General features: G+C 46.4%; 1 protein-coding gene across 22 annotated transcripts in view; it reads left to right on the top strand.

The window, feature by feature from the left end:
* Window positions 1-14,424, top strand: part of SFXN1 (sideroflexin 1) — a 45,988-nt gene extending 31,564 nt beyond the window's left edge. For 9 of the 22 annotated variants that reach the window (XM_070517075.1, XM_044777652.2, XM_070517076.1 and 6 more), the window contains 4 exons: window positions 999-1,048; window positions 7,697-7,746; window positions 8,152-8,199; window positions 12,235-14,424. In XM_070517075.1, the coding sequence (XP_070373176.1) occupies window positions 999-1,048; window positions 7,697-7,746; window positions 8,152-8,199; window positions 12,235-12,331 (245 nt within the window). In that variant the 3' untranslated portion in view covers window positions 12,332-14,424. Of the gene's footprint in view, window positions 1-998; window positions 1,049-6,747; window positions 6,821-7,244; window positions 7,458-7,696; window positions 7,747-8,151; window positions 8,200-12,234 lie in introns of those variants that run through there. The other 13 variants (XM_070517072.1, XM_044777651.2, XM_070517073.1 and 10 more) reach the window with 4 other exon arrangements.
* Window positions 14,425-26,885: the final 12,461 nt, after the last annotated feature.

The following is a 26,885-nucleotide window of genomic DNA, read 5'->3' as shown; positions in this document are numbered from 1 at the left end:
AAGTTGAAAAAGAGGGCATGAAGGAAAGCTTTGATGACCATCATATTCACCTTCCAGCTCATGGGGGTTATCTGACTGAAGCCCCATTAACTGATGTAACGAGGTGCACTGTGGAAACCACAGTCGTGAAATGTAGGCCAGGGGTCCCCCGAGCCACTGACCTGCCAGGAGGTGGCGGGGAAGCCCGACACGCCTGCGGAGCCCAGATTTCCAGATTTGCCAAAATCCAGCTTCTCCGCCGGGCTTGCTTTTGGTTTTGTACTTTCCCATTTTGAAGTATGAGTCTCCGCTTTGGAGTTCAGCCAGCCCAACAAATCCATTTCCTCTGGCTTAGATAATAATCTAGCCCCCAGAGGAAGAACATAGTTTTTCTATCCCAGTGAAAAAGGTGATTGACATATTGGAGTTATGGATGTCACCGTTTAGTCTGATGAAACCTGTGAGTAAATCATCTAACGCTGCCCAGTGTTTTACGAGTGTTATTACATCCAATCATCCTGGCCAGTTTGGGCCAATTCTCCCCCTTTTATGGATGAGGAAAGCAGAAAACTAAGGCTCAGAGAAGTGAGGTAACTTTTCTAGGAGCACCAGCTAGCCAGTGGTCTGCCTGAGTCAAGGCAGCAATCTTTATGCTGCTTTATACACGTGGAATGGACACCCAGGGGAGGTTGGGTTTGTCTTATTAGTACGGGGGTAAAGGTCCTCATGTTTGTACTGTTACATATTTAATGTTAAATATAAAGTTCTCTTCAAGATTACAAAATTTTTTGCCTGGCAAAGAGCATTACATTATTTTTCAAAAATCTAGAGAATGGGAATAGTGGATTTTTTCTGAAATACTAAAGTAGTTTCAAGAATTATTGCAATTGGCTTCACTCTGCTAGTGTGAAAATAGCCTGAAAGTGACTTAAGCCTTTTGTGAAATTGTTGGGGGAAACAAATGTGAGCTAAAAATAGATATTAAGTGAAGATTTAAGTAGATCTATTTTTACTTGCAGCTATCCCTCCATTTATCATGAACACTTTGGAAAAGAAAGCCTTTCTAAAGGTAAGCCCCAATTCTCTTGATCATTGTCTCAATCTTTCAATTCACTTTCAGACTTCAAACTATACAGATATTTCCTCCTACATAAGTACTGAGTAAAGAATTCGGGGGCTGGTTACATTTGGACACTTATACAAATAAAAAGATGTTTCCAGAAACATTTTGTTTCTAATCTCAGAAAGTTGAAAAAGCTCTCATAAATGCAGACTGCTCCCCACTTCTGTTGAGAAGTTACAATGCAGGTACATGCTTAGCTTAGTCATCAACTGGATGCTTCGCTAGGTAACAATGAAGAGGTGGTGTGAATTTGGAATTCCATGTTTATAACTCTCCATACATACTATCAGAAATGAAGAAATAATATGGAGTAGTAGCTTCATGGAACACTGAATTTAGTATCCTGATGTATTTTTCTTTGGTGATCATATCTAATGATTCATTAATCTAGCAGCTGCCTCCCCTCAAGGTCTAAAAATATTACAGGATGAATTTGTAACCAAGGAATGTCCATGCACTGTATACATTCTTTCTACATTGCTTTTTGTAGTTTCCATGATTTAATACAATAGTATTTATCCTTCACTTTAGTTTTCCAGTTCTTGTAACAAGTAGGAGACAGTGGCGTAGGGTGACTCATTGGGCTCATGCTGTTTGGGAAGTGACACCATTAGATCTGCCAGGAGAAATGGGTCAGGCTCCTCGCTGGAGAGGCAGCTGTGTTGTGGTGAAGACCACAGCTCCCTTGGAGTGAATTGTTTTCAGTCTTAGAACTGTGCCATCGATGGGACACTATAGAGCTTTGAAAAAAGGACATAGTTCTCAGACCAAGCCCTTCCTGAATGATTTCAGTGATTGAGAAAATTCTAAATGTCAACAGGTGTGTTCATGAACCTGTAACCCTCCCTGTGGGCCGCAGATGGAAAACTAAGGCCAACACTAAGTCAACACTTCCTAAACACTCTTAGTACAATCACATTTTTCGAAAAATAAGCTAAGAAGTTTGCTATGAAGAAACAGTGCTGTCGAGCATCTCATTTGACTGACACACCCAGGTTGTTACGTGTTAACGCACCAACCCCGTGGGAGTGAAAGGGGCCCCTCTCTGCAGCACCCCCTCCTATTGTCTCTTGGAAACATTAGGAATCTGGAAGCCTCACATTCCATGAGCTTCCTCCTGTTGCAGTCTTACACAACGCTATGAAGTGTTAGGTAGAGCGTCACAGTGGCTCTGCAGTGACCAAATGGTCCCAGTGCTCCTTGTCCTCAAAGGGAATCCAGAGACCCCTGGGCTACCCCAGGAAGCTACACCCTCAAAAACCCTCTGAGTCTCCATCCATCTCCTTTGTGGGTTTTTGACAGCCTTCGTTGTAAGATTAAGCAGAAATACAAAGCAGTTACGTGTATTTAAGCGGTAAAGCTATTAGTGTGGACCAACATGTAACTGTGGCCTTGTTTTACATGTTACCTACTTCGTAGCTCTTGTTCTGATGTTTCTTGAAAAAGTTTTCCAAAGTCATTTTCTGCTGCAAAGTTTCGAAAAGATACATCTAACCTCCCCCTCCCACTGAATTTAAGCAAAAGCAGGTTTTTTAAAGCAAGACCAGATTTCTAGGTAGGTACAGGGCTTGGAAACCGTCATCTTACCATGTTAGTTTGTCTGACGTGAAAGTGACAGCTTTTGCGAAAGAAGAGAAGTAACAGCTTTTGCGAAAGAAGAGGGGTAAATGCGGATCATTGCACCCATAGGATAGCAGGGTTACGATTGCGTGAATTTGCAGGTGACTGTGAAAGCAGTGGGGAGGCCGCATGCCCACTGTGGAGGCTTCCCCATTCCTTTCTCTCTGCCTCTCAGAGCCACCCAGCGCCCAGGTAGCAGAGGGGTCCAGCAGCTGGGCTCTGGAGCAGAGGCTCTGAATCTTGCCTCTTGCCACTGTTGCTGGGACGTTATTCCGTGGTGTCTAGCTCCAGCCTGTGGATGTTGGGCACACTCTGGCTGCTAACATGTGTCCTGATCATGGCTTGGGATTCCAGAAATTCTCTAAGAAAGTCCACGTTTGTACCTACATTAACGCTGAAAAGTTAGGTCACCGGGGAAAACTTGATTTTCCCAATTCAGGCATTCCTTCGAACTCCTGGGGTCTCAGTGCTGTTGGCAAAGTTGCCACAGTTACTCTAATCTCTCAGTGACAAACACTGAATAGAAGACGTAGTTGGTCACACTGCATAATTTTCTTGCTGTGACAGACAGAAATTGCTATAGACACAGCCTGGCATTTTCTTACATGAAGGAACCAGCAAATGATACAAGCGGTTAGCTACCATTGCCACACTGTCCTAGGCTTTTTCACAATAAGAAGTGAATAAATCTTTTGTTTTCCTTCCTCGTGTTAGTTTGCGGTTTTTAGCTTTGCTTGATACCGTACCCTTCAGTAATAATTTGGAGATGTGCCATCTTGCTTCCCTTTCCCAAAGAAGCCCTCTGCCTGCCCCACCCCAGAGCCAGAAGGGGCCAGTGGCTGCCGAACCTCCGTGACAAGGTTGGGAGGAAGGATCAGAGTAGCTGGAACATGAGTCCGAGTGCCTCGCTAGCTGCAGGGGGTCTGGCTGGAACTATACTCCACAGCTCAGAGGAGAATGTTGCTTTGAAAACATAGCAGCTAAATGTTGTTGAGCTCCTCATACACACATACCACTCCCAAGTTCGTGGTTGCCGTTACACTGAAATACGGCATTCTGCCCATGTGGAGAAGACCGTAACACTTAATTGATAGTGTAGCCATTACAAAAACATAGGCAGAGTCGGCTTATATTAACTTCCATATGTTTCCATCTCCAAAGCATTTTCACGTGCTATTTTGAAAGGCAAGCTTTCCCGAGCGCCCTTACGAAGTCCCGGAGACGGTCCTCGGTGGCTCAGAATGTCCACGTGGGTGGCGTCTGCCTCGGTCGGCTCGGCCCTCTGGTTGTTCCCATAGCTCTGGAGGCCAGATGTGCCTCTGCAAGGATGTAATTATCTGGGCTTTTACCTTGGGCGTGACCCAACTCGTCTGCAAACACAAGGCGGATTGAACATTCTTGGCTTTTTAAGTGGAGAGCCTGGGGAGCTTTCGGCATGACTCATCCTTCCCCTCCGCCTTATCTTTGCCCAAGTGCAGTGCTGGAAGAAAGCAGCAGCTGCAGGCAGGTGGCTCACGGTAATCTGTGCAGTAAACCAAAAAGTTCACTGCCTGAAATCTGGTACTTCAGAACAGTCTTCAGGAACAAGAGCTCCTGTGGTCTCCTTACCTTGCTGGCACTCTCACTGGGAACAAAACTGATATGGTTTGGGTGAGAGAACAGTTCCTCATTCCTTAGGTTCTAGTTCTCTGTCCCTATAATAAAGGTAGGCCGCTCCGCCTACTCGGTAGGTTGTCAGGATTGTCTGCTAATTGAGTGTGAATGTAGCATTTCTTTGTTCATTCATTCATTTATTCAGCAGCCCTTTGCCGAATGCCTTGCATGCCGAGCAACATGCTAGTGCTGGAGTCATAGAACAGGGCTTGAGCCCTGCTCTCAGGGGCCTTATAGCACGGTGATGGGAAGAGGCACAGGGAGTGGCTCCGATGCACGGTGTCTACAGCACAGGGCTCAGAGCAAGTAGTGGAGGCGTCTCCCCCGACTGCAGGAGTGGGCAGAGACTTGAAGAGGTCTGGCCAATGGCACATGCTCTGCAGAAGCTCAGAGGGGACACAGAGCATGGCTTGTAGGGAGACTTGTGGGTGGTCAGGTCCTAGGATGTGGGCCATGTGTAGGAAATTGACTGTAGCATATATAAAAATTAATTTCCAATGATTCATAGATTGCAAATGTAAAAATCTACAATTGTCAAACTTCTAGAAGAAAATATACTAGAACATCTTTGAGACCTAGAGTTAGGCAAAGGTTTCTTAGACACAACCCCAAAAGCATAGTACATAAAAGAAAAATTGACAAATTGGACTCCATCAAAATGTTAAAATTCTGGTGTTTGAAAACTACAAAGAAAATGGAAAGACAAGAAACAGACTGCGAGAAAATTTATGTAAAGCATGTATCTGATAAAGGAGCTGCATCCAGGATGTGTAAAGAGCCCTCAACACTCGTTCAAAAAAACAACTCAATAAACAGATGGGCAAAGTGTTTGAACAGACATTTAACCAAATATATGCAGTTTTCAAATAAGCACGTGAAAAGATGCTCAGTATCTTTAGTCATTGGGGAAATTCACGTTAAAACCACGTTAGCTACCACTCAACCTATTGGAATGGCTAAAATTAAAAAGACTGACTATAACAAGTGTTGTGGAGGATGCAGAGGAACTGGTACTCTTGTCTTCTGCTAATGGAGCTGTAAAATGGCACAACCACTTTGGAAAATAATCTGGCAGTTCCTTAAAAGGTTAAACATATGCTTACCATGTGATGCGGCCCTTTCACTTCTAGGTATTTACCTGGGAGAAATGAGAGCATGTGTCCAGAAAAGACAGACCTTCACAGCGGCTTTATTTGCAGGAAAAACTGGAAACAACCCAGATGTTCTTAGCAGGAGAGTGGATTATCAAATTGTGGTACATGCACACAATGGAATACCCAACTCAGCAGTGAAAAGCAATGAACTATTGACACATGCAGCAACATGAATGAGTCTCAAAAGAATTATACAACAGAGTAGATGCTCTATCTAAAATCCCAGAAAATATAAACTAATTTATAGATCAGAGGTGGCCAGGGAACAGGGTGCAGGGTTTAAGGGAGAGGGTGGAATTGCCAAGGGCACAAGGAACAAAGAAAGCCTTAGGGATGATGGCTATGTCCGTCAGCTAGATTGTGGTGATGGCTTCACAGTGGAATACCTATGTCAAAACTTATACTCTGCACATTAAATATGTGCAGTTTATCATAAGTCAATAAAACTATTGGAAAAAAGATCATTGGGAGGAGAAAGAATTTAGAGTCATAGTAACTTTTTGAGCTTTTACCTCATTGAGTATCTTTTAAACTTGTGATTGCTGTCTGTAATTCCTTCACACTTTTATTTAAAATACCCTCTGTTTGCACAGTTCTGTGCTATGTGAGACATGTCCCTACCCCGAGGAGTTCTGTGAGTGTGTGGGCGAAGACGAGACATTCACAGCTCGCTAATCCCATCTCAGACTAAGTTCTGTGGAAGAAGGAGGGATGAATTAAGCAGGACAGGGTGCTGGAGAGGAGGCAGGAGACCGGATGACAACCAGGTTGGGTTCCGTGGGATCAGTCAGATCTCTCCAGGATCCTTGTCCTTACCAAGAGCCTTTCCAACCAAACCATCCTTGCCACCACGTCGGCCTTTCATTTGCATGCGTTCTTCTTTGAGATTACACGAGCTGTTCCCCAGGATGCAGGCAAGAGTCCACTTGAAATGAGGAGGCTGCTCGCAGGGGCTCAAGTTCCTTCTTCCACAGGATCTCGTTCAGTACCTAGCTTGCCTTCCCATCACTGAGTCTGTCTACCAGCACAGACATCACACGTCTGGGAAGTGCTGGGGTGAGGATTTACCATCTCCTTGTAAAAATCCTTCATCCTCAGACAGAGCCGGTTGCCCTGGATACAGTATTTTCTTATCTTGCTCTCCTTTGAGGGGTGGGCCCTCTGCGTGAGCTCTGTGGGTCTGCCTCCTCTTGATGACGTTTCTCCCTTCCTCTCTAGTCCATGCCTCTCTCCCCTCACGTTAGCCCGTGTGACGTACCTTCCCACCAGAGGAGCCTTCTCGGGGACGAGGGTACGCCTCTCATGCAAGCCTCTTTGGGACCCTGATCTTTTAACAGCTTGTGTTGACTCGTAACTAAGTCGGCTGATTTCATTACACCAACTCACAGCTTGGTTGCAGCTTTTTCAGTGGCCTCCTTTATATAACCATCTATCTCATCGCCCTTTATATTGTGTATTTTGCTACCACTCCTTTTTGAAAACTGAAGGTCTAACAGCACTTACTCTCCAAAAGACCAACCAACTTACTTGTTTCCGTTAAAAAAAGTGGCAGTCAAACTTTTTTTATGCCGGCGATAGTTTTAACCATACCGACAGCAACGAAAACTAAGAAAGGCAAGCTGCAGGGAGGAGGGGGGAACGTGTGTTGGGTTTCGGCCCTGTCCCCAGCCCTGTACTCAATGAGTGTCATCTGCATGTCTCCCCCACACTTTCAGGAGGCTGCTGTGATCCTCATTAGCAGGTAAGGAGGCCAGAACTCGCAGAGGCCGGACTCTGCCCTTCCCACAGCCGGGCGGAGGTCTGAGGGCAGGTGTGTTTGTCTTCCAACCGGGCGCCAGGCTAGCCTGCCTCCTGAGCCGGGAGATAAGTTAGAACTAAATGATAGCGATTTCTCCACCTCCGGAATACAGCCCGGCGTCACTCAGATGGTACGTGCACCGGGAAAACGAGAGCCACTGGTCTGTGCATGCGCATTCCTCGAGCGATCAAGTGGGGCTGCAGGGAGTCAGGACTAACACGCTTGTTGCAGTGTTACCCCCGAATGTCGCTAATCACCTTCCATCTTGCTCTTGTGATGTGGAGAGTTTCCTTCCAGTGAGTCAGCAGGAGAAACTGTCTCTACGAGCCCCAGGTAAAAAGTATTCAGATAATTTATTTCTCAACACAGAGGTTCCCGTGGATGAGCGCACCTATTCAAGTTGGACTAGTTGGCTTCTGGTGAGTAGAGTTACTTTGATATAATTAACTTATTTTTTAAAGATACGTATATAGCATATGAAAGATGAGGGAAAGAAAGGGTAGATAATATGGGACACAAGTTTTGAAAACGAGACCATCCCAGAACATCTGGATCTTATGGTCCCAATAATTAGCTAGAAGTAAACTCCAGAGAAACCTACATTTGGGGCTAGTTGCATGATTCTCTTTTAAACTCCTGTTATCTCTTTGATTTAAAAAATATTATTTTGGCAGTCCTTGGTAATAAAATTACACAAACAGGCCATATTTTTGTGAGGCAATATAATGCTCGAAAGAAAGAAAAGGGTTTGTTATAAAAGCAAAATAGAATCCAAAAAGCCAACCATTTCCAAATACTCTGATTTGTCTTTTTTTTTTTTTAAGTTTGGTATTTGCCACACCCCTGTGCTGCGCTCTGTTTCCTCAGAAAAGGTACGTATTTGTTACTCTTCAGAATGATCATGCGTTTTAATCCTGGAAACCAGTTGAAGACGCAGGGGCCGTTGCTCCATTTCACTGGTGGGGAAGTTGATGCAGAAAGTGAGTGAAGCCAGGGTCTCTGAGCAGAAGAGAGACGCAGAAATCAAACGCGCGTCTGTTTAATTTCAAAACTCGCTACCTAGCTCTTTTCTACCCACTGCCATTACATTTGAAAACACTTTATTCTTTGATAAGAGTCAGGTTAAGTCTGATGCAAATTTGCTTTTATAAAAATTTAAGCGTGGTTCATTGTCCTTCAGCCGTTGGCAAATGCGTCTCTAATGCGGACAGAGTAGCATTCCAGGCCCGCCCCCGGGACGGCAATTGCACACACTCGGCTTAGGTGGGTGGGGTATTTGCTTCCCTTCTGCCTGCTTAGTTTTTTGCCTTAAAAGCCTTATTGTGCGCTTGTCTTTCATTCCGAACTGCCCTTGAATCCTGCTTTTGATGTCAGGCCCGGAGTGACAGGCATTAAATCGGCGTCGCATGAATCTAGGTCTCAGCCTTCTCCTGACGGAACATCAAGGCACGGAGAGCCAGCATTTTGTTGTCTTGCTTTTGTTTAAGTGTCACCAGGCTCCTGCCTTTGTAACACTATTCTGGGGCCAACCGGTCCCAGACATCTGGTCTTTAAGGCCCTGGGCTTTCCAAGCAGGTCCGGGATGAGGTGTTCTGTTCTCGAACTGACTTTCTCAGGTCCTTCCACCTGATGAGAACCCCAGCTTTCATCCTCTCCTCCCCACTTTGAGCCCCACTGTTCTTAAGGAAGGAATTAAATCTCAAGGAGAGGGACCCTTTTCTCACCGCGGTGCCTGTAGCCAGACCCCCCTTGGAGCAGGCGGCCCTTCAGGACCTGTTCTCCAAGCCCAGTGCAGATACATTTCCTCGTCTCTAAAGAGGAATACCCATACTGTCTAACTGTACAGACCCCAGAATCTCAGGCCTTAACGTAGGACGAGTTTGTTTCTCTGGTATATGGCACTGGGATCCCAGTGTCCAGCAGCTGACCTTGCACTCAGAGATTCAGAAATAGTGCCTGGGAAATGCTGAGGAGAGCGCCTGATACGAAGGAAACCCCTCATAAATGCAGCTGTTATGATTCTGAGATTAAAAGGATTTGAAAATCCATAAAGAAGCTTCCTACATAGGCTTTGATCTTGTTTAAGTGTTATGAGAAAAACAATATATTCATTCTAACATTTGTTTTATGATTAATTTAAACTCTAGGTATGGAAATTAAAAGTTTTCTATAACTGCTAGTGCCATGAAGCCCCGTGTCCATGGAGAGTACTTGGTTTTACATTTGGGAGTCCAAGAACACTCTTAGCTTCCTCTGTTTAAAAATGATTAGTCTAGTTTTTTTACTTATACATTTGTCTGTATGTTTGTTTTTATTGTTTCTTTCTTGTCAGTTGCATAGAGTAGGATTAATCATATGTCTTAGCTCTTAAGGCACTGTCCTCGTTGGTCCAAGCATGACCCTATTTTATTTTATTTGTTGCAATGATGCGGTGAACATCCATGAATCCACTGCCCAACCCATGAATGAAAGTATTACCCTAAAGTTAGCTCTATCTGTGGGTCCCTCCCAGCCCGCCTCGCTGCCTCCCCTGCGGATTTAAGCACTGTGTAAATTTCACATTTACATGCAATTACATTTTTAAATTTTCATGTGATATATGTGTGCCTACTGTTGTTTAGTTTTATTCTCTGGGGGCTGTTATACTGTACCTATGTGTACTATGTAGTCTTCTGGTACTTGTCCTTTTTGTTCAACATCTTGTAACTAAGATTCATCCACATTAGTGCATGGAGCTACCGGTCATTTCATTTTCTGACTGCTATATAATAGTCCATTGTATGAATACGCCACAGTTATCCATTCTTCTGCATGAATGAGAGAGAATGAAAACACTCCTTATCAGAATTCCTGGGGAGCAGCAAAAGTATTGCTTTGAGAGAAATTTATCACTTTCAATGTCGATATTAGAAAGGAAGAATGGCTGAAAGTCAGTGCGCTGAATGTCCAACTTAAGTTTAAAATAGTACAAAAGAACAAATTCCAGAGAAAGAAAAAAGAAAGAAGTAAGACCAGAAATAAATAAAATAGCTAACAAGGAAAAATAAAGGATCCACAAAGTCAAAAGTTGGTTGTTTGAAAATTGTAGCAAAGTAGACAATTGTCTTGTGATATCAATCAAGACAAAAGGCACAAATAATAATATGAATGAAAAAGAGGCATAGGTATAGATTCAGCAGAGACCAATATGATAAGAGAATATTATCTACATTATCGTGTCAGTAGATTTTAGAACAGGCAACATGGACAAATTTCTAGAAAAATGTTAACAATGCTTAAAAATTAGAAAGTCTGAATTGTGTTATAGCCATTAAGGAAGTTGAAGTATTATTTAAACTGCTTCCTACAAAGAAAACACAAGAACCAGGTGGTTTTACAGGTGAGTTTTCCTCAACTGTCAAGAAACAGATTATTTCAATTTTAAACAAACTCTCCTAGAAGATAAAAAAGAGAATATTCCCCATCATCCAATAAGGTTTGAATAACTTTAACTCCAAAATTGGGTTAGCCTTTAAACTATCTTAATAGTAATTATGTTATAGACCCGTGGAAAAACAGAAGGACCAAGAGGCAGTACAGCCTAGTGGTTAGGAGCATGGCTTTTGGGTGGAGAAAGACCTGGCTTCACATCTCAGTTGCACCTCTGGTTTCCTTATCTATAAAATGAGGATAATACCTGACTTTGAGGGTTTTTATAAGGATTAAAATGCCTAATGTCTGGCCCAAAAGCTGATCAATAAGTCAGAGCCATTACCATTATCATCAGCAATATCCTTTTTTGTGAACAAGTGTGGGGTGAGGAAGATTGGCCCTGAGCTGACATCTGTTGCCAATCTTCTTCTTTTTGCTTGAGGAAGATTGGCCCTGAGCTGACATCTGTGCCAGTCTTCCTCTATTTTATATGTGGGACACGGCCACAGCATGGCTTGACAAGTGGTGCTAGATCCACACCTGGGATCTGAACCTGCAAACCCTGGGCGGCCGACGTGGAGCACGCGAACTTAACCACCACGCCACCGGGCCAGCCCCAGCAACATCCTTTTAAAAGTACTCAAAGTCCCACTACACAGAAAATAGCCACTGCGTTTTTTTCTATATTCTTAGTTTTTCTTTTCTTTGCATATATCTGTCTGTAAATCTATAGCTTATCCTTTTTACCTCATGTTTTATCACATCTCAACTATAGTGCAGACCAAATCTTTTGAAAAGACTAATTCCACATCAAAATGTTAACAGTTTTTCTGGTAGTAAGCATTCTGGATAATTTGTCTTCATACTTTTATGTAGTAAGTACGCCTGTATAACAAAAAGATAAGCTTGAATACGTACATACATAGAATACATTCAGGTACTCGTTTTAAATGCAGAAAGCGAAAACTAACAGTGATTATCTCTCAGTGGTGCGACTACCAGAGGTGTTTTTCTCGTACAGTTTAGTGTTTCCTGAAAGCTTTAGGGTGAGGATGTATCATAACACAGTGGACAAAAGCACATTAGTGCAAGTGAGTTGTTAGCATCCAGAGTCCCACTGAGCACACAGTGTCTTTTCCATTACTGCTGAACAGCTGTGTGCTTCTCCCCGGGAAGCCAAGTTTCCACAGACAGTTTTCCAATACCGGCAGGGTCTGAGACTGTCGATACCATCCAGCCTTGCCAGCGATGAGTGGTTTTTAAGCTTTTAGTAATTATTGGATCTTTAAGGTGCATTTATTTGATTATTAGTGACAGCTGATTTTCTGAAAGGAACAGGTCTCTCATTTTCTAGGCACATGAAGCGTTGCTTAAACAGGACTCTGTTTCACTGCCCCAGTCATGGGGGAGTGGGTGGCGGTCCTCTCTCTGCCCTCTCCAGATCTGGGTCTCACCCCTGCCCGTGTGATAACCCTGTCGTTTCTCCCTTACCCCAGTTCCATGTCTGTGACCAGCTTGGAGGCTGAGCTGCAAGCCAGGATCCGAGAGACCTCCCCTGAATTACGACGGGTCTACTTCAATAAGGGATTGTAGCTTAGGGAGAGCAGCTCGACAGCTCACCTGCCAACTGCGCACCTGGGCTCGCCACGCCGCATGGGTGAGGAAAATCCTGCTCAGCCCGGGTGCTCCCAGTTACAGAAACCTTTTAAAGATCCGCGTTAGCCTTTTAGAGTCAAGCTGCTCCTTACAGTACAGCGCCTGGTGTGGGCCAGGTGCCCGACGCCTGTCGGCCCCCTTGCATTTGAATCACGGTATAATTTATAGAAATACCCTTCCTGTAGCTTTTATAGTAATTGTTTTTCAAGACAACATCCAAGTCCTCACCCAGAGTTTTAAAGAGCACGGCTAGGCATAGAGTAGATGTTCAGTGTATGCTCAATAAATACTTATTGATTACCAGTCCCTGAAAAGGAAATCTGTTTAAAATATTGAATTTTTAATCCCATTCTTGTTTCAAATCAAAGAGGTCTCAGCACTGATTTGGGAAAACATGAAAGCTCTGAGGCTCAGCTGTGAAAAATGTCTCATAAATATTAAGGGTAGTTTGCTGCCAGTTTGGGCAGCCAGCAGCCCAAGGTAGATGATGAGTTTTTGGGTCTGTAGGATAACAGCTCCTTCACAGACCTCCCGGAGGTCATGGTGATAGACAAGTGTAGCGAGCCGTCCCTGCTGTCAACGCCTGGATGCTTTCATGTCGCTGGGGGGTTCTTTGGTTGACTTTTAAATTTATTCTGTTTTACATTCTTATGAAGATGTTAATCCTACCTTGCACTTGTTGACTTTATCATCAATTATTTGCATCAAATAATCGAATAACTGAAATGTACAAATGTCAAGTTTTGGCAGAATATTCAAGACCAACGCTGTGTGACGGGGTTGAATCTGGTTGGTTTGATTCTTTAGCAATGAGAGCACGGTTCCAGCTCCTACCTGTCTTTTCTTGTCAAGCTTATACATCTCTTTGGCCTTCAGAAAGATACAGAAACAATGTGTTTGTGAATCAGTGACTACATGAATTTTACTTGAATGATGTATATCACATTCCAGCCTGTTTGAAAATAACGAATCCTTGGACCGCTGTTTACGTCATCTGTAGTAGTTTCACGTATGATATATTTAATGTACTAGAGATTATGTTTCGAGTCTGTAGGTGTTCAAAGGCATACACAAGGTAGTGGTTGAGTGTAGACCACTCAATTCAATTTGTAATTCAGAGACTTCTAAGTGAAAAAAGTGTATAACCTAGTTTCGACAGATTTTCCTGGCAATGCGACCAAACTGAATTTCCTCATAAAGAAAACATGGCGTGCCTTGTGTCTGTGTTTCTCTTTTCTCCGAAAGGATCAATGGATCTGAAGGTTGGGGCCACTCTGAGCCTTCCTTTATGCTGCCAGAATTTTCTCATTTCGATTTTTCTGTCTTAAACCATTTGAGGCAAAGTAGCTTCCCCACGACATTCTGGCCTTGGATGCATTTTGTTGCCATAGATGCTTCTCTTACAAAGCGGTAAAAGCCTGAAATTCAAGGCAGATCTCCATGAGGTGCTTAAAGGGCGCTTTTAACAAGAAACTAAAGGACTGAGGCACCCCCCACCAGCCCCAGCTCACCTCCAAATTCTCACCCCCCGGGTGATTGGTAGCTCCATTTCAGAATCTTAACCTTCACTGAAAAATTAATGACTGGTTGGAAGATTGACGAACTAACTGAAATTTTACACGCACCAGGAAGATAGAACCAAAGCTCCGTTATAAAGGGGATAATGAACATGGAGATGTGTCTTTGTAAACATTGAACCTTCCAACTCTTGATGCTTTTATATAGAAATATTAACTGTATAGTTTAATCATGGTTTATAAAAGAGAACAAATGAACCGAGATTGGCAATCGTTGCTGATCTCTTAGAAATACCTTTTCTGGAGAAAAGTTCACATGAAGTGCAATAAGCCTGTAAAAGTAAGTAGTTATTCATATTTCTATTAGCGTGATAGGAAGAATTATGATTGTGCGTATTTACTGGCTGGCAGTTTTTATTTCAGTATTAGCACAGTGTCTTGCCAGTGTGGGACTCAATGTATTATTTCAGTTCAACTGGATGAAATGTTAAATAAACTCAGAATGAAAATAAATCCTCTCTTTTATTTGTATGTGAAAGATAATGCAGTTTTGTGTTAGAATCGATGGCACCTTCCATTGAGACTTACTATGTGGGTACCATCAGGAACGCCTAATGCAGAGATATTTTTGTATTATGCCTTTAGCAGAAAATATGTTTCTAGTTTTGGCTGCCAGTCTTCCACCTTCTTGAACACCATATGCATAGAGCCCCCCACCCAAGCCCCACACAGTGTAATTCCAGGAACGTAAATTATGAGCGGGGGGGTGATTCTGCCTTAGATTCCGGTGACTAAGGCCACTGCACATGGTGGTGAGGCAAATTTGCTTTTATATTGTCAGATTCTAATGTGGAACTAACATTTTCCACAGTTCACAGAGAAAATCTAAATTGACCCAAGACTGGGGAGTGCCTTATTAACAGACATGCTAAAGAACTGAGCAGTTTAACCTTCTTGGTCACATCTCTGTATCTGTCCTGCTACCGTAACTCTGTTCATCACTTCAATTATTTAAATATGCTCTAGAGCTTGGGTTTAGGAGTCAGACAGACCCAGTACAATCTTGGTTGTACCCACTTGTAAAACATACGTATTTGGGCTGCTGACATTCTCTGCGACCTTCAGTTTTGGTTGTTTGGAGAAAATAATCGAATCTGCCTCATAGAGTTGTTTTGAATATTGAACAAGATGATCCCTGTGCAGCAGTTCGTTCACTGAACGGTGCCCATCGTGTATTCATCTACAGACACTGGACATGCGTTCAAAATGCCTGTATATATCAGTGTTAATGGTAAGATTTCAGAACCCTGGCAGCTTCCCCAGAGATAAGCCACAACCTAACTAAAAATATCAGATTAAAATGGTCAAATGGAGACACTTGAATCCATCCTTTTAAAATGTCTAACAGTTAAGATTTTGCCTAAATGAGACAGAGATGGGAAAAGTGCCTGCTCCCAGATGAGAAAGCTGGGGCTTCCAGGAGTGACAGCGTGCTCGCACTGCCCCTGGGCACTTGAAAACTGGAGTGCGAGCCAAGATCTGACACCCAGACCTGCATCCCAGCCCAAAAATGTAAACCGCTGAATACTCTAATAAAATTAGTCTTCCCTTCGTGCATTCAGAATTTCACGGAAAGCTGAAGACAGTCAAGGTTACATTTGGTGGTGAATGACATAATATGTCACGTAAGCCCTAGCTATTCAAAGTGTGATCCCTACAACCAGCAACATCCAGGCTTGTTGGAAATGCAAGTTCTTGGGCCCCACCCTGGACCTGCTGAACCAGAATCTGCAGGATGACAGGAGCCCAAGATCCTCGTACATGTCATAGCTTGGGGAGTTCTGGCTTTAGCCACATCTCTGGGGTTCCTGGAGATCTGAGCTTCGTTGGATCCATTTCAGACCAACTTAAAATTTTCTGTGAATTTGCATATTTACCCCTTACCAGATTGCAAGAAAGCATCCGACTTCAATGTTGACATACTTAGGGACACAGTATCAACAAGCTTTCGAGGGCAGGGGTTTCTCTTTTGTCCGCTGGCACATCTCCAGCAACTAGAACAGTTGGCACCAGCCAAGGGTCCACTTGGGCATTGGGTTCAACCTGGGCTCTTTCCAGGAATCTAAAACAGTTCTTCATGTTTCCAATTTCCAGTTGCGGAAAAGAGCCCATTTTGTGTCACAGAGACATCATCACCAGGATGTGGAAGGAGTAGGGAATATGAGATTTTCTGAGAACAGAGGTGTCAATGAACATTATTTCTGAGAATCTAGAGGGGAAATGACTGTGAGCAATGAAGTTGTACCCATTGTTCCAGAACCAGCCCTTCTGTCACTGAGGGCGCCACTGTCCCTGGAGCTTCTGGAACAGAAAGAGCACTTGGGACAACGCACATAGGGGCTTGTTTAATGCTCAAGGAGCCCATAATATCCCTATTTGTAAGAAAAGGAATTTGAGGCTCAGAGAAGTGGCCTGACATCTAGTGTCACACACTGGCCCAACCGCCATCTCAGTCCTGGCCTGTCCAACTATCCTTCACAGCTTCTCCATCAATAGGAATGTTTATAACTAGCTTCGGAAGAGTGTTTATGATCTTCAAAGCATTTTTTTTTACACACGTGCATGCATGCATTACTCCTTGCAATCCCCCCCAGGGGTTCCTCTGAGCATCATCTCAATAAAAAAGTGGGGGGACAGTCTTGAAGAAGTGAAATCACTTGCCACAAACCTGAGTTGGTGCATTCAAAGGACTATGAAAGGTATATTCACATTCCCACACGTACACAAACCACAGGTCTGCAGAACACATAGAGTTCAAGCGAGCACCCAACTGAGGTCGAAGGCAGGTCAGCAAGGTCATGTCCAGATCGGGTCCCATATGAGAGTAACAGGAGCGATGGTTCTCCAAGTGCGGCCCTTGGACCAGCAGCATCAGCGTTACTGGGAACTAGAGGTGCGTGCGCCCAGGCCTTCTCCACACACGCTGGATCAGAAACTTGAAGGTGGGGCCCAGCCGGCTTTTAACAAGTCCTCTGAGTGGTTCTGATACATTTAAGGTTGAGAACACCGGGCAGATGTTAGGATGAATGCTGGCGTTGGAATCAGTTCAGGTCTGTGCATTGAGGCGGCTAAGCTCGCTAAACCTCAGTTTCCTCACCTGTGAAGTGAAGATGCTACTACCTCCGTCCGTGGGTAATGGTGAGGATCCAGTGAGCACTAAGACACAGACAGCTCTGAGCCTGGTGCTTGGCTCGGTGCACACTCAGCACAAGTTTGACGACATTCTGTTAGTGATCCTACTGGGAAACAGGCGCTCTCCTGCCTGCTGGCGGGCGTGCAAATGGCTACGATTTCTCTGCAAGCCAGTTTGGCAGCATGTATCAAAACTTATAAAAGCACATACCTTCTATTAAGCAATTCCACTTCGAAGCATCAGTCCCACAGATGAATCCACTCAGGCTCATGCAATGCCTGGCTACTCCCGTGGGGCCATGTGGATGGAACGTGTCAGCGAGAGGTTGGAGGATGTTTCTGGAGAAATTGCATGCAGGAAAAAAGAGAAAGTGTACACTACTGTGGGGTAATCCAAGATATAAGAATGAATATTCCCTTAGGACATTTTTTTAAATTTCTGATTTGAATTCTTGCAAAATAGATATATGGTTCTCACAAATATAAACTAAATTGGGGGGAAAGGCTGTCTCTGCTGGGATTATAAGTGATTTTTAAATTTTCTCCTTTATGCTTTTCTGATTTTCCAGGTTTGCTTCTATTTCTGAACTTAGGACATATTAAATGCTATTTTTAAAAATCTCTCTAGGTTATTGTCCCAATTTTGTAATAATGCATTGATAGATGTAAAAGACAAATTAGAAAGATATCACCAAAATGGTTAACAGACGCTGCCTCTGGGTTGACAGGTAATCTTTATTTTCTTTACAGTTTTCTGTTTCTTAGATTTTCTGGAATGCACCTGTATTCATTTTATGCCACTGAGTCATGTCGGAGCTTGAGGCAGCTCCCACTTCTCTAGTGCCCCCTAGGGGTGGGCAGTGACCTCCACCCCCCCCCACCCCCCCCCCACCCCCCGCCCAGCCTTGAAAGTGGGCATGCCTGGGCTGACAGCTCCCCACTCACAAGCGCTGGGGATACTGAGGCAATCACCAACCCTCCCCTCGAGTCCAGCTTCCCGCTGGAAACGATGAGGGTGCTACCTGCTCACAGGATCCTCAGGCCAGAGCTCCAGGCCGGAAGGGAGCCGCAGCACGGAGAGACGCCACCAGGGTGCAGCATTGCCTGCAAGATCCCGGGGCAGGAGCCAGGTGCTCCCCAGGAGCAGACGGCAGGTGGCCCCAGGCAACCAACTTGGGCCGTGAACTTGGATCTCTGAACCTCGAAGGCCAAGTCAGGAAGGCGGTAGAGGAAGATACGAGAAAACGTGGTCTCTCCAGCTGCGGCATGCTGGAAAGATGTCCTGGTTTGGTGTCGGACAGGCAGGAGTGGATCATCCACTGGGGCTCATGGTACAGGGCACCTGATTCTGGGTGGGAGGGGGCGGGGCGGAATGCAGAACGATGGTAGACCAGACCCAGTCCCTACCCTCAGGGCCGTCAGTGCTGTGACACGGGCCAATGACACTAGGAAGAAGAGCCCTGAACCCAGCTGGGGAGGGGTGCTGGGACTCAGAGAGGGCTTTGAGGAGTGGCACCTCAGCCATGCGGGGAAGAGGGTGGGAATCACTCACAGGGAGGAGAAAAGGGGCAGGAAGCAAACTAGGGCTCTGGGTGGAGGGAACAGTCTGTGTGAAGACCTGGAGACCAGAGAAGGTGTGGATGATCAGAGTGTGCAGGGGAAGGGTCTTCAGGGAAGATGCCACCAGGTTCTCGGGGGGCCCGTCATGAGGCCCTTCCGTGCCCAGAGACGGAGCGCGGTCTTCCTCCTGAAAGCCGGGGCTCATTCTGAAGGGTTTCATGCAGGGAAGAACAGCATTCAAACCTCAGCTCTGCCCCTACTATTTTGATAATGTGGGACAAGCCAGTTCCGCTCTCTGAGCCTCCGTTTGGTTATTTGTAAAACGGAGACAATAAAATCCACCTGACAGTCTTATTTTGAAGATTACAAGGGGTAAAGGGTGGGACTGGCCCGGTGGCAAAGTGGTTAAATTCAACGCGCTCCACTTCAGTGGCCTGGGGTTCACAGGCCCAGATCCCGGGTGCGAAGCGAATTTATGCATCGCTCATCAAGCCATGCTGTGGCACCATCCCCACGTACAAAATAGAGGAGGATTGCCACAGATGTGAGCTCAGGGACAACCTCCCTCAGCAAAAAGAGGAAGGTTGGCAACAGATGTTAGCTCAGGGACAACCTCCCTCACAAAAAGGGCGGGGGGGGGAGGGGTAAACGGAGACCCCCTATGTCATGCCTTTCCCTCCCTTGCCCTTTTACTGTCTCTGCAGTAACATGAAACGGAAACCACAGACAAGCAGGTCCTTTCTGCAGAGCCACAGCGTCAGCTCACAGACGTCAGTTGTGCTGGGGAGTCGTCCCAGCTCGTTTCCAGGGGTCAGACGATTGTTCCATCATGTGTGGCTGCAATCAAGAGCAAGCTCTGCCCCCTTATTCCTGTTTCTAATGAAAATATATTTTAATCATGATCTCCAGGTATGGTAGCATGAGAGAACAATTTTAAAAAAAAAGAAAAAAAAGCTAAAAATAGAGACGAAAACGTCAACTCTGTTGAAATTCCAAAGGACACAACCTCATGATACAAACTCCGCATAACAATCTCAGTGCAGAATGTGGGAGGGGGATGCCGGGAACCCAGTCCCCAGGACGGGGGTGTCAGTTGAAGCAGAGCGGTAAGTGCTGGCGGCTTTCCCACTGCGCTGCTCAGTGCAAGAAGCACAGGGACCAGGCACAAGGCTCTCCTCTGACCCGGCCTCCTCCCCAGGGAGCACGTCATGGCGGAAAGTCCAGTGATGACGATCCAGTGAGGACGGAGAGGACACTGTTGCCAAGAAAGAAGCTCAGACTGCATCCCACTTTCCCAGCAAACCTCTAGCTTCCCAGCCCACCTTTGAGAGGCCAGATCTGGACAAATGGGGGAAAGGAAACAAAGGAATTCCAAGATGCTGAGTACAGCCTGACAGTAAACCCTGGAGAGAGCGAGGGGAGGAAGCGGGCAGAAAAGCGCCTGGACGAGTGTCCACAGCAGCTCTAAGTCTGGGAGTTGAAAGTGGGGTTGAGAGGGTTTGGGGGACCCTGCACAGAGGGGGGGCAGCAATGGGGAGACGCTGGGCATTAAGAGGGCACCCCGTTTGGCCTAGGGCAGGGTTTCTCACCCTGGCTTCACTCCAGAATTGCCTGCAGAGCATTTCACAATCCCTATTGCCCAGGCCCCATTCAAAACAATTGCACCCCAACACCTGAGGGTGGCCTGGGAATCGGCATTTTAAGCTCCCCAACCTGTTCCGAGGTGCAGCCAGGATTGAGAACTGCTGTTCTAGAGATCAGGGGCCGGCCCGGTGGCGCAGTGGTTAAGTGCACATGTTCCGCTTTGGTGGCCCGGGGTTCACTGGTTTGGATCCCAGGTGCGGACATGGCACCACTTGGCAAGCCATGCTGTGGCAGGCGTCCCACATATAAAGTAGAGAAGATGGGCACAGATGTTAGCCCAGGGCCAGTCTTCCTCAGCAAAAAGAGGAGGATTGGCGGCAGATGTTAGCTCAGGGCTAATCTTCCTCAAAACAAATAAAAATATAAATAAATAAGAACTGCTGTTCTAGAGATCAAGAAGAGCTTTGAATAACTTCATGACTTTGGGGGTGCTGGCTTGGGTTTTAATGTTCTGCAGTGATATGAATGGCAGCACCGAGCTGGAGGATGGAAATGAATCATCAGTTAAATCCACTCAACCACCAGTGGGCCCCCATTTACGTACAGCGATGGCCAACGTTCACTGATTGGTGATTTTGCCTCTCACCACCTCATTTCATCTCACAGCAGCCCATGAAATAACTGCTGTAGTTGTCCCCACTTCACAGATGCAATTGCCACATTCCAGGAACTCACTCAAGATCGACTGGAGGCAGAACGGAAGCTGGGCATCTGGCTGTACACTTCCTGGCCAATATACCAGCTGCCCCTCCTGTCCTGGCCCAGCCCTCCCCTCAGCCGGCCTTCCCTCTGCAGGAGGGGACAGAGCCAGCCTCTGACCCCAAGGTAACCACCACCAAGACTCCATTCAGACGAACCCGGGAGAGGGGAACCTGGAACCACGCCGAATGCAGACAATCGATGTCCCCAAGACCGCAAGTCGTTGGTTCTGGAGAACATGGCTCTGACGCTTCCAGTATGAAGGAGGCTGTGATTTGAAAATTGAAGCTTCTGGAGCCCTGCAGGGTGCTCTGTTCTGGGCCGGCACCTGCTTCCTCCATTCATTCCCATCCCAGCTCCTGTCCACCATGCGCTCATCCTCCTCACTCTGCCTCCTTTCAAGCCTCAACCTCTCTGACCTAAAAAGCTTTTTGTTTCTACTACAAAAATAACACATGCTCATAAGAACAGACTAAGGTAACACAGAAGTGTATAAAGTGACAGCTTCCCCCTTCTCCTTTCCTGATCCCAACCAGCACCTCCAGGGCTGACAGCCGTGTAACTTGGTCTCTGTGCCTCCAGACCTTGTATACACCTATGCAAACATATACGCTCACTGGTAAATGTTTTTGGTTTGGGTTTGTCTATAAACATGAAATCCTGTTATACATATTATACTATAACCTCATTTTTCCCCTTAAAAAATAAACCATAAGTATTTTCAAGGCAATATATATAAATCTTCCTCATTCTTAAGAGCTTCATAGAATTCTGAAGTATTAATCCCTATAATTTATTTATCATTCCCCTTTCGATGGACATTTTGGTTATTTCTACGTTTTAGCTATTACAAAATAAGACGCTGTTGTGAATTAACGTCGTGTGTAGCTTTACATTCTTGTGCTGTTGTTTCTTTAAGAGAGGGTCTTAGAAGTGAGATCAGCTGGGTCACAGGACATGAGCTTTTAAAGTTTTGTTAATGATGGTGATGATGATGATGGTGATGGATGATGATGAAAGCTAACCGTATTTGGCATTTATTTTGATGTGCCAGGCATTATACGCACTTTTATTCATCATCTCATTTAAGCGTCTCATCACCTCTATGAGATAGATTCTATTATTATCCTCATTTTTTATGCAATGAAATTGAGGCCTTTTGAGAAGTTGAATCCCTTGCCCTCAATCATACAGCTGGTAAACAGACTGTCCTCCACAAGGGTACTCCCAGTTTTCACTCTAGCAACAGGGCCCCTTTCCTCACTCCCTCCCTGACAGAGGACAGGACTGTCTCTGTAAGAACTCACACCTCAAGGTTCAGCCCCTTGAGGTTGAACATCTTCTGCGGCCTCCGCTGCCCCCACCCTGTTTCAGACCATTGACATCTCCACTTGGGCCAGAGCTTCTGCTGGCCCCTGCTGCGAGCCTTCCTTCTTCCAGCACCCTCCACACCCCCTGAGTAGGCACATCCTCTCCTGAAGCCCTTGGACAAAGTCCTGGCCCCTTGATCTGACATTTGAGGCCCTCCATGGCCTCTTTCCTGCCAGCCTGTCCAAGTTTGTATCCTTTCTTGGGCCCTCCTGTCTGTTTCCAGTCAGCTTGTGCAAACCATGTCCGTGCACTGTCACATCTTCTGGACGCGTGCCGTTTCCTCTTTCTGGAAGGCCTTTCCATCTTTCACATGCCTGGCAAAACTCCTACTCATCCTTAAGAGACCATTTAAACCGGCCCATCTTGAAATCAGGGTGAAACCAGGAAGAACACCAAAACATTTATAGTGACAGTAAGACTGCAAGTGATGTTTTTTTCTGTTTTATACTTTTTTGTGCTTTCTAAGTGTTTTGTAATGAGTAGCTATTACTTTCATAATTAGAAAAAATAAAATAACTTTAATTTTTGCACATTTTTCAGTTGAAATGTCTTAGTCTGCGCTTTTTATAAAATAGTGCTTTAGGGCCCTGACCTCGATAATTCTAAATTACTCTCTGAGTCTTGGCCTTGTCTCTTTGTTCATAATTGGGTCAAAGTAGGTGTCCTTTTCCTTTGAGAAAATTGCAAGGGTGCCTGGCATACAGCTGACCCTCCATAATTGCTGAGTCAGCAATCAGTTGCTGACAAATTGCAGCAAAATGGTTGCTGAATGCATTAATTAATTAACAAAAGAGTCCAGCACACACACGTGCCTTGGCTGACATCTAAAGCAAAGGCTCTTCGTGTATCCAAAAGAAGACACCTCCGTGGTCTCTCCCACGGAAACTAGGGATGGGCATGACCCCCATCAAGTCCCTGCATGTGACAATTTTAGGGCTTCGGTAGCTAAGGGTGCAGACGGTACATCTGGGCTCAGTGATGGCCCTGTGCTTCACTCCCAGAGGCTGGGAGGCACAGTCTGAGAGCCAAGGGATGGAGCTCGGCACTGTGATGGAAAATCTTGACCCCTCTGACCCCTTGGTGTGAGGTGCAGCTTTGAAATGATCCAGCAGCTGGGAACCATGTCTCCGCCTCCTGGTGGACTGACATTGTGAGGTTCCAGAGAATGATCTTTTCTTCTTGGGATACACGTGCATCAGCTATCTATTGCTGCGTAAAAAACCACTCCAAACGCAGTGCCTTGAAACAAAGGTTTTTGACTTTGCCTGATTCTGTGGGTTGGCTGGGTAAATCTTCTGCTGGTCTCCCCTGGGCTCACTCCTGTTGCTGGAAGGTCCGAGATGGCCTCAGCTGCATGCCCGGCAGTTGGTGCTGCCTGTTGGCTGGGGCACATCAGCGCACCTCCATATGGCCTCTGATCTCCCAAGTGGCTAGATGGGCTTCCCCACTGGTGGCCTCAGGGCAGCTTTCCAAGAGGATAAGCCCAGGGCACAAGCACTTATCAAGCCTCTGTTTGGGCCATGTTTGCTGATGTCCCCTTGGGCAAAGCAGTCACAGGCGGAGGCTTAGAGCTCACCTCTCCCTGGGAGCAGTGATAGAGGGAAAGAACTTTATCCTCACTTAGCTGCTGGGCAACTGAGATTACAGACGGTGTGTCTCTAGCACAGAGGTGGGGAGAGGTCAAAGCAAGTACATATGGATGACACCCACACCTGGGCCTGTGCTGAGGGAGCTGGAGCCCCAAGGCCACCCCTGGCTGTCCCCCCAGCCCCCTGGCTCCATGAGGTTCTGCTCTAGACAGACTGGGATTTGAGGAAACGCACTGCTGGGGGATGGAGGTGGATCCCGGGGAGAAACCAGTCCCCATGGGTGGGGTGGGGTTTTCCGAACTGGATAGAGACCAGAGAACGACCAGTTTCTCAGGAGGTGGCAGACCTGAGTGGGGTTAGGAACTGGGTCTGCTTACCAGGAGATTCCCAGTGGCACCAGGGAGGGGGCGTGCTCCGGTTTCCTTCAGAATGTTTGCCTTTCAGTTACAAGTGCGGCTGGCTGCTGGCCTCCTGCTGCTGCAGTCCTCAGGACCCAGCTCAGCATCCTAGTTCTAACTGGAGCCAGCTCTTCCCCAGAAGCCGCGGCCCCTGACCAAGTGTGACGGGGTACTTGGGCCTGGCCATTTCTGTCCAAAGCTGATTCTTCTAAAAACAATCTTCGCTCTAGAACTTGGTGCTGCATTGGCCGAATCTCAGATCTCAAGGTCTCCCTGCCTCCTCCCTGCTTTGTCTTCCTTGCACAATATGCCCAATAAACCCTTCACTCTGCTAATATTTATCCAGCATCTATTATGCATAGGGCCTATGCTAAGCAATCTGCATGCACCGCCGTTTAGACGCCACAGCAATCCTATGAGATGGGAACCTGTGTCATCCCCACTGCACTGATGAGGAAACTGAGGAGCAGAAAAGCTATGTGGCTCACCTGAGGACCCCCAGCCAGGAAGGGGTCTGCACCCCTCTACGAGGGAGGACAAAGGCAGCTTTTCAGCATCCCCACTGCTCTGTCCTCTCCCTTAGATGCTGTCCAGACTCTAATTTCCTCCTCATTAAAAAAAATACAGGGGCCAGTCCGGTGGCATGGCAGTTGGGTTCGCACACTTGGCTTTGGCAACCCAGAGTTTGCCGGTTTGGATCCCGGATGTGGACCTACACACCGCTTATCAAGCCATGCTGTAGTGAGTGTCCCACAAATAAAGTAGAGGAGAATGGGCATGGATGTTAGCTCAGGGCCAATCTTCCTCGGCAAAAAGAGGAGGATGGGCAACAGATGTTAGCTCAGGGCTAACCTTCTTCAAAAAAAAAGAAAAAATACACTTTCCTTCTTGGAGTTTGTCTAATTTCGAAATTAAGTTCCCTGGTAATCTGATCATAAATTCATTGGCAAGAGCTAAAATTAAAGGCTTCTCCTCAGTGAAGTTGCATCAGAAGTCCCGCCATGGAGACTAGAGTCCATGATGGAAAGGAAAGCACTCTGTGCTCAGCGTAGACTGCCAGAAGAGACGCCTCAGTTTCCCCAAGGTCAGCAGGCCCTCAAAGGCCACAGACCCGAGTTTGGGAGGTGCTGTAGCCTAGAGAAGAGTTTTGTTTGCCGACCCCTGTCATGGGACATGTGCTTCAGAGAACAACACGGGGCACCCCTCCTGCTCTAGGAAGACCCCCTCCCGTGAGCGCAGCAGAAATGGCTTTTGTCAGCGAACTCGCTCCTTATGCCTCTGGTTAGGTCCTCAGAACACAATTATGGCCTCTCCATAAGGCCCGCTAGGCTCTTCTATCGATCAGAATCCCAATTTCATCACTAACTCATGATCCATAGATCTCTATAGCCTACATCTTCTCCGCGCCCCCCACCCCCACACTGAGGTGGTCTCCAAGGTCCCCTTGAATGAGATGCCTCAGATCAAATTCATGAAACAGACATGTTGGAACAGAATCCACCAGTGCAGACTTGGGTTTGGGCCAGGTCCTCTGTCCTGGAAAATTACTAAGCCGCCGTGTGAATTCGGACAAATCGCTTACGTCTTTGAGCTTCGGTTTTCTCAATTGTAAAATAGAGATAGTAATACTACCTGCCTCATAAGGTTTTCTGAAGAATGCACACAGTGGGGCAGGTAAAGTGCTCAGCAGCGGGTGCACAGCCGGCGTTTAATATGTGTTGGTCACTGTCTGAGTCTGTTTGAGCTGCTGTAACAAAAATACCACAGACTGCATGGCTCATAAACAACAGACATTTGTTTCTCACAGTTCTGGAGGCTGGAAGTCCAAGACCAAGCTGCCAGCAGATTCAGTGTCTGGTGAGGGTCTGCTTCCTCATGGACAGCCTCGCTGTGTCCTCACGCGGTGAAGGGGTGAGGGAGCTCTCTGGGGTCTCTCTATAAGGGCACCAATCCCATGGATCAGGGCTCCACCCCACGACCTGATTGCCTCCCAAAGGCCCCACCTCCTACTCCCAACACCTTGGGGGTTGGGATTCCAACATATGCATTTGTGGGGACACAAACATTCAGACCAGAGCTGTTACCAGCCACCAGCTCAGTCTGGCTTCCTCAAAAGGTAAGACTCGGCTTCATGGTTTATTTATAAGGCAAACCCAGGAAGCACAGCGGGGAACTGGGGAGAGGGAAGGGAGGGAAGCTGGAGCAGGGCGTCGCTCTGAGGGGCTCCTGCTGTGGGCACCTGGGGCTCAGGCCCTCCAAGGGCCTGAGAAACAGCAGGGAGTCACATCAGAATCATGTCCCCACAGATGGGAGGCTGTGCTTTCATCCAGACCCTCAGTCCCAAGACGTAAGGGCTGCCCTGGGAGGCAGAGAGAAGAGACAGAGAGAAGGCCCGGGCAGAGAAGAGAGACGCAGATGCCGAGGAGGGCCGTGGTCGGCTCACAGGCTGACTCAGGAGGGCCGGTGGGGGGGGGGGGGGGGCGGGGGGGGCTGCATCAGAGCATTTGTCAACAAAAATAAT

Source organism: Equus asinus, chromosome 9, assembly GCF_041296235.1.
Source record: "Equus asinus isolate D_3611 breed Donkey chromosome 9, EquAss-T2T_v2, whole genome shotgun sequence".
In the NCBI taxonomy this organism is placed as follows: domain Eukaryota; kingdom Metazoa; phylum Chordata; class Mammalia; order Perissodactyla; family Equidae; genus Equus; species Equus asinus.
Note: the sequence above shows the minus strand (reverse complement) of the source record. Positions and strands in the feature narration are given on the sequence as shown.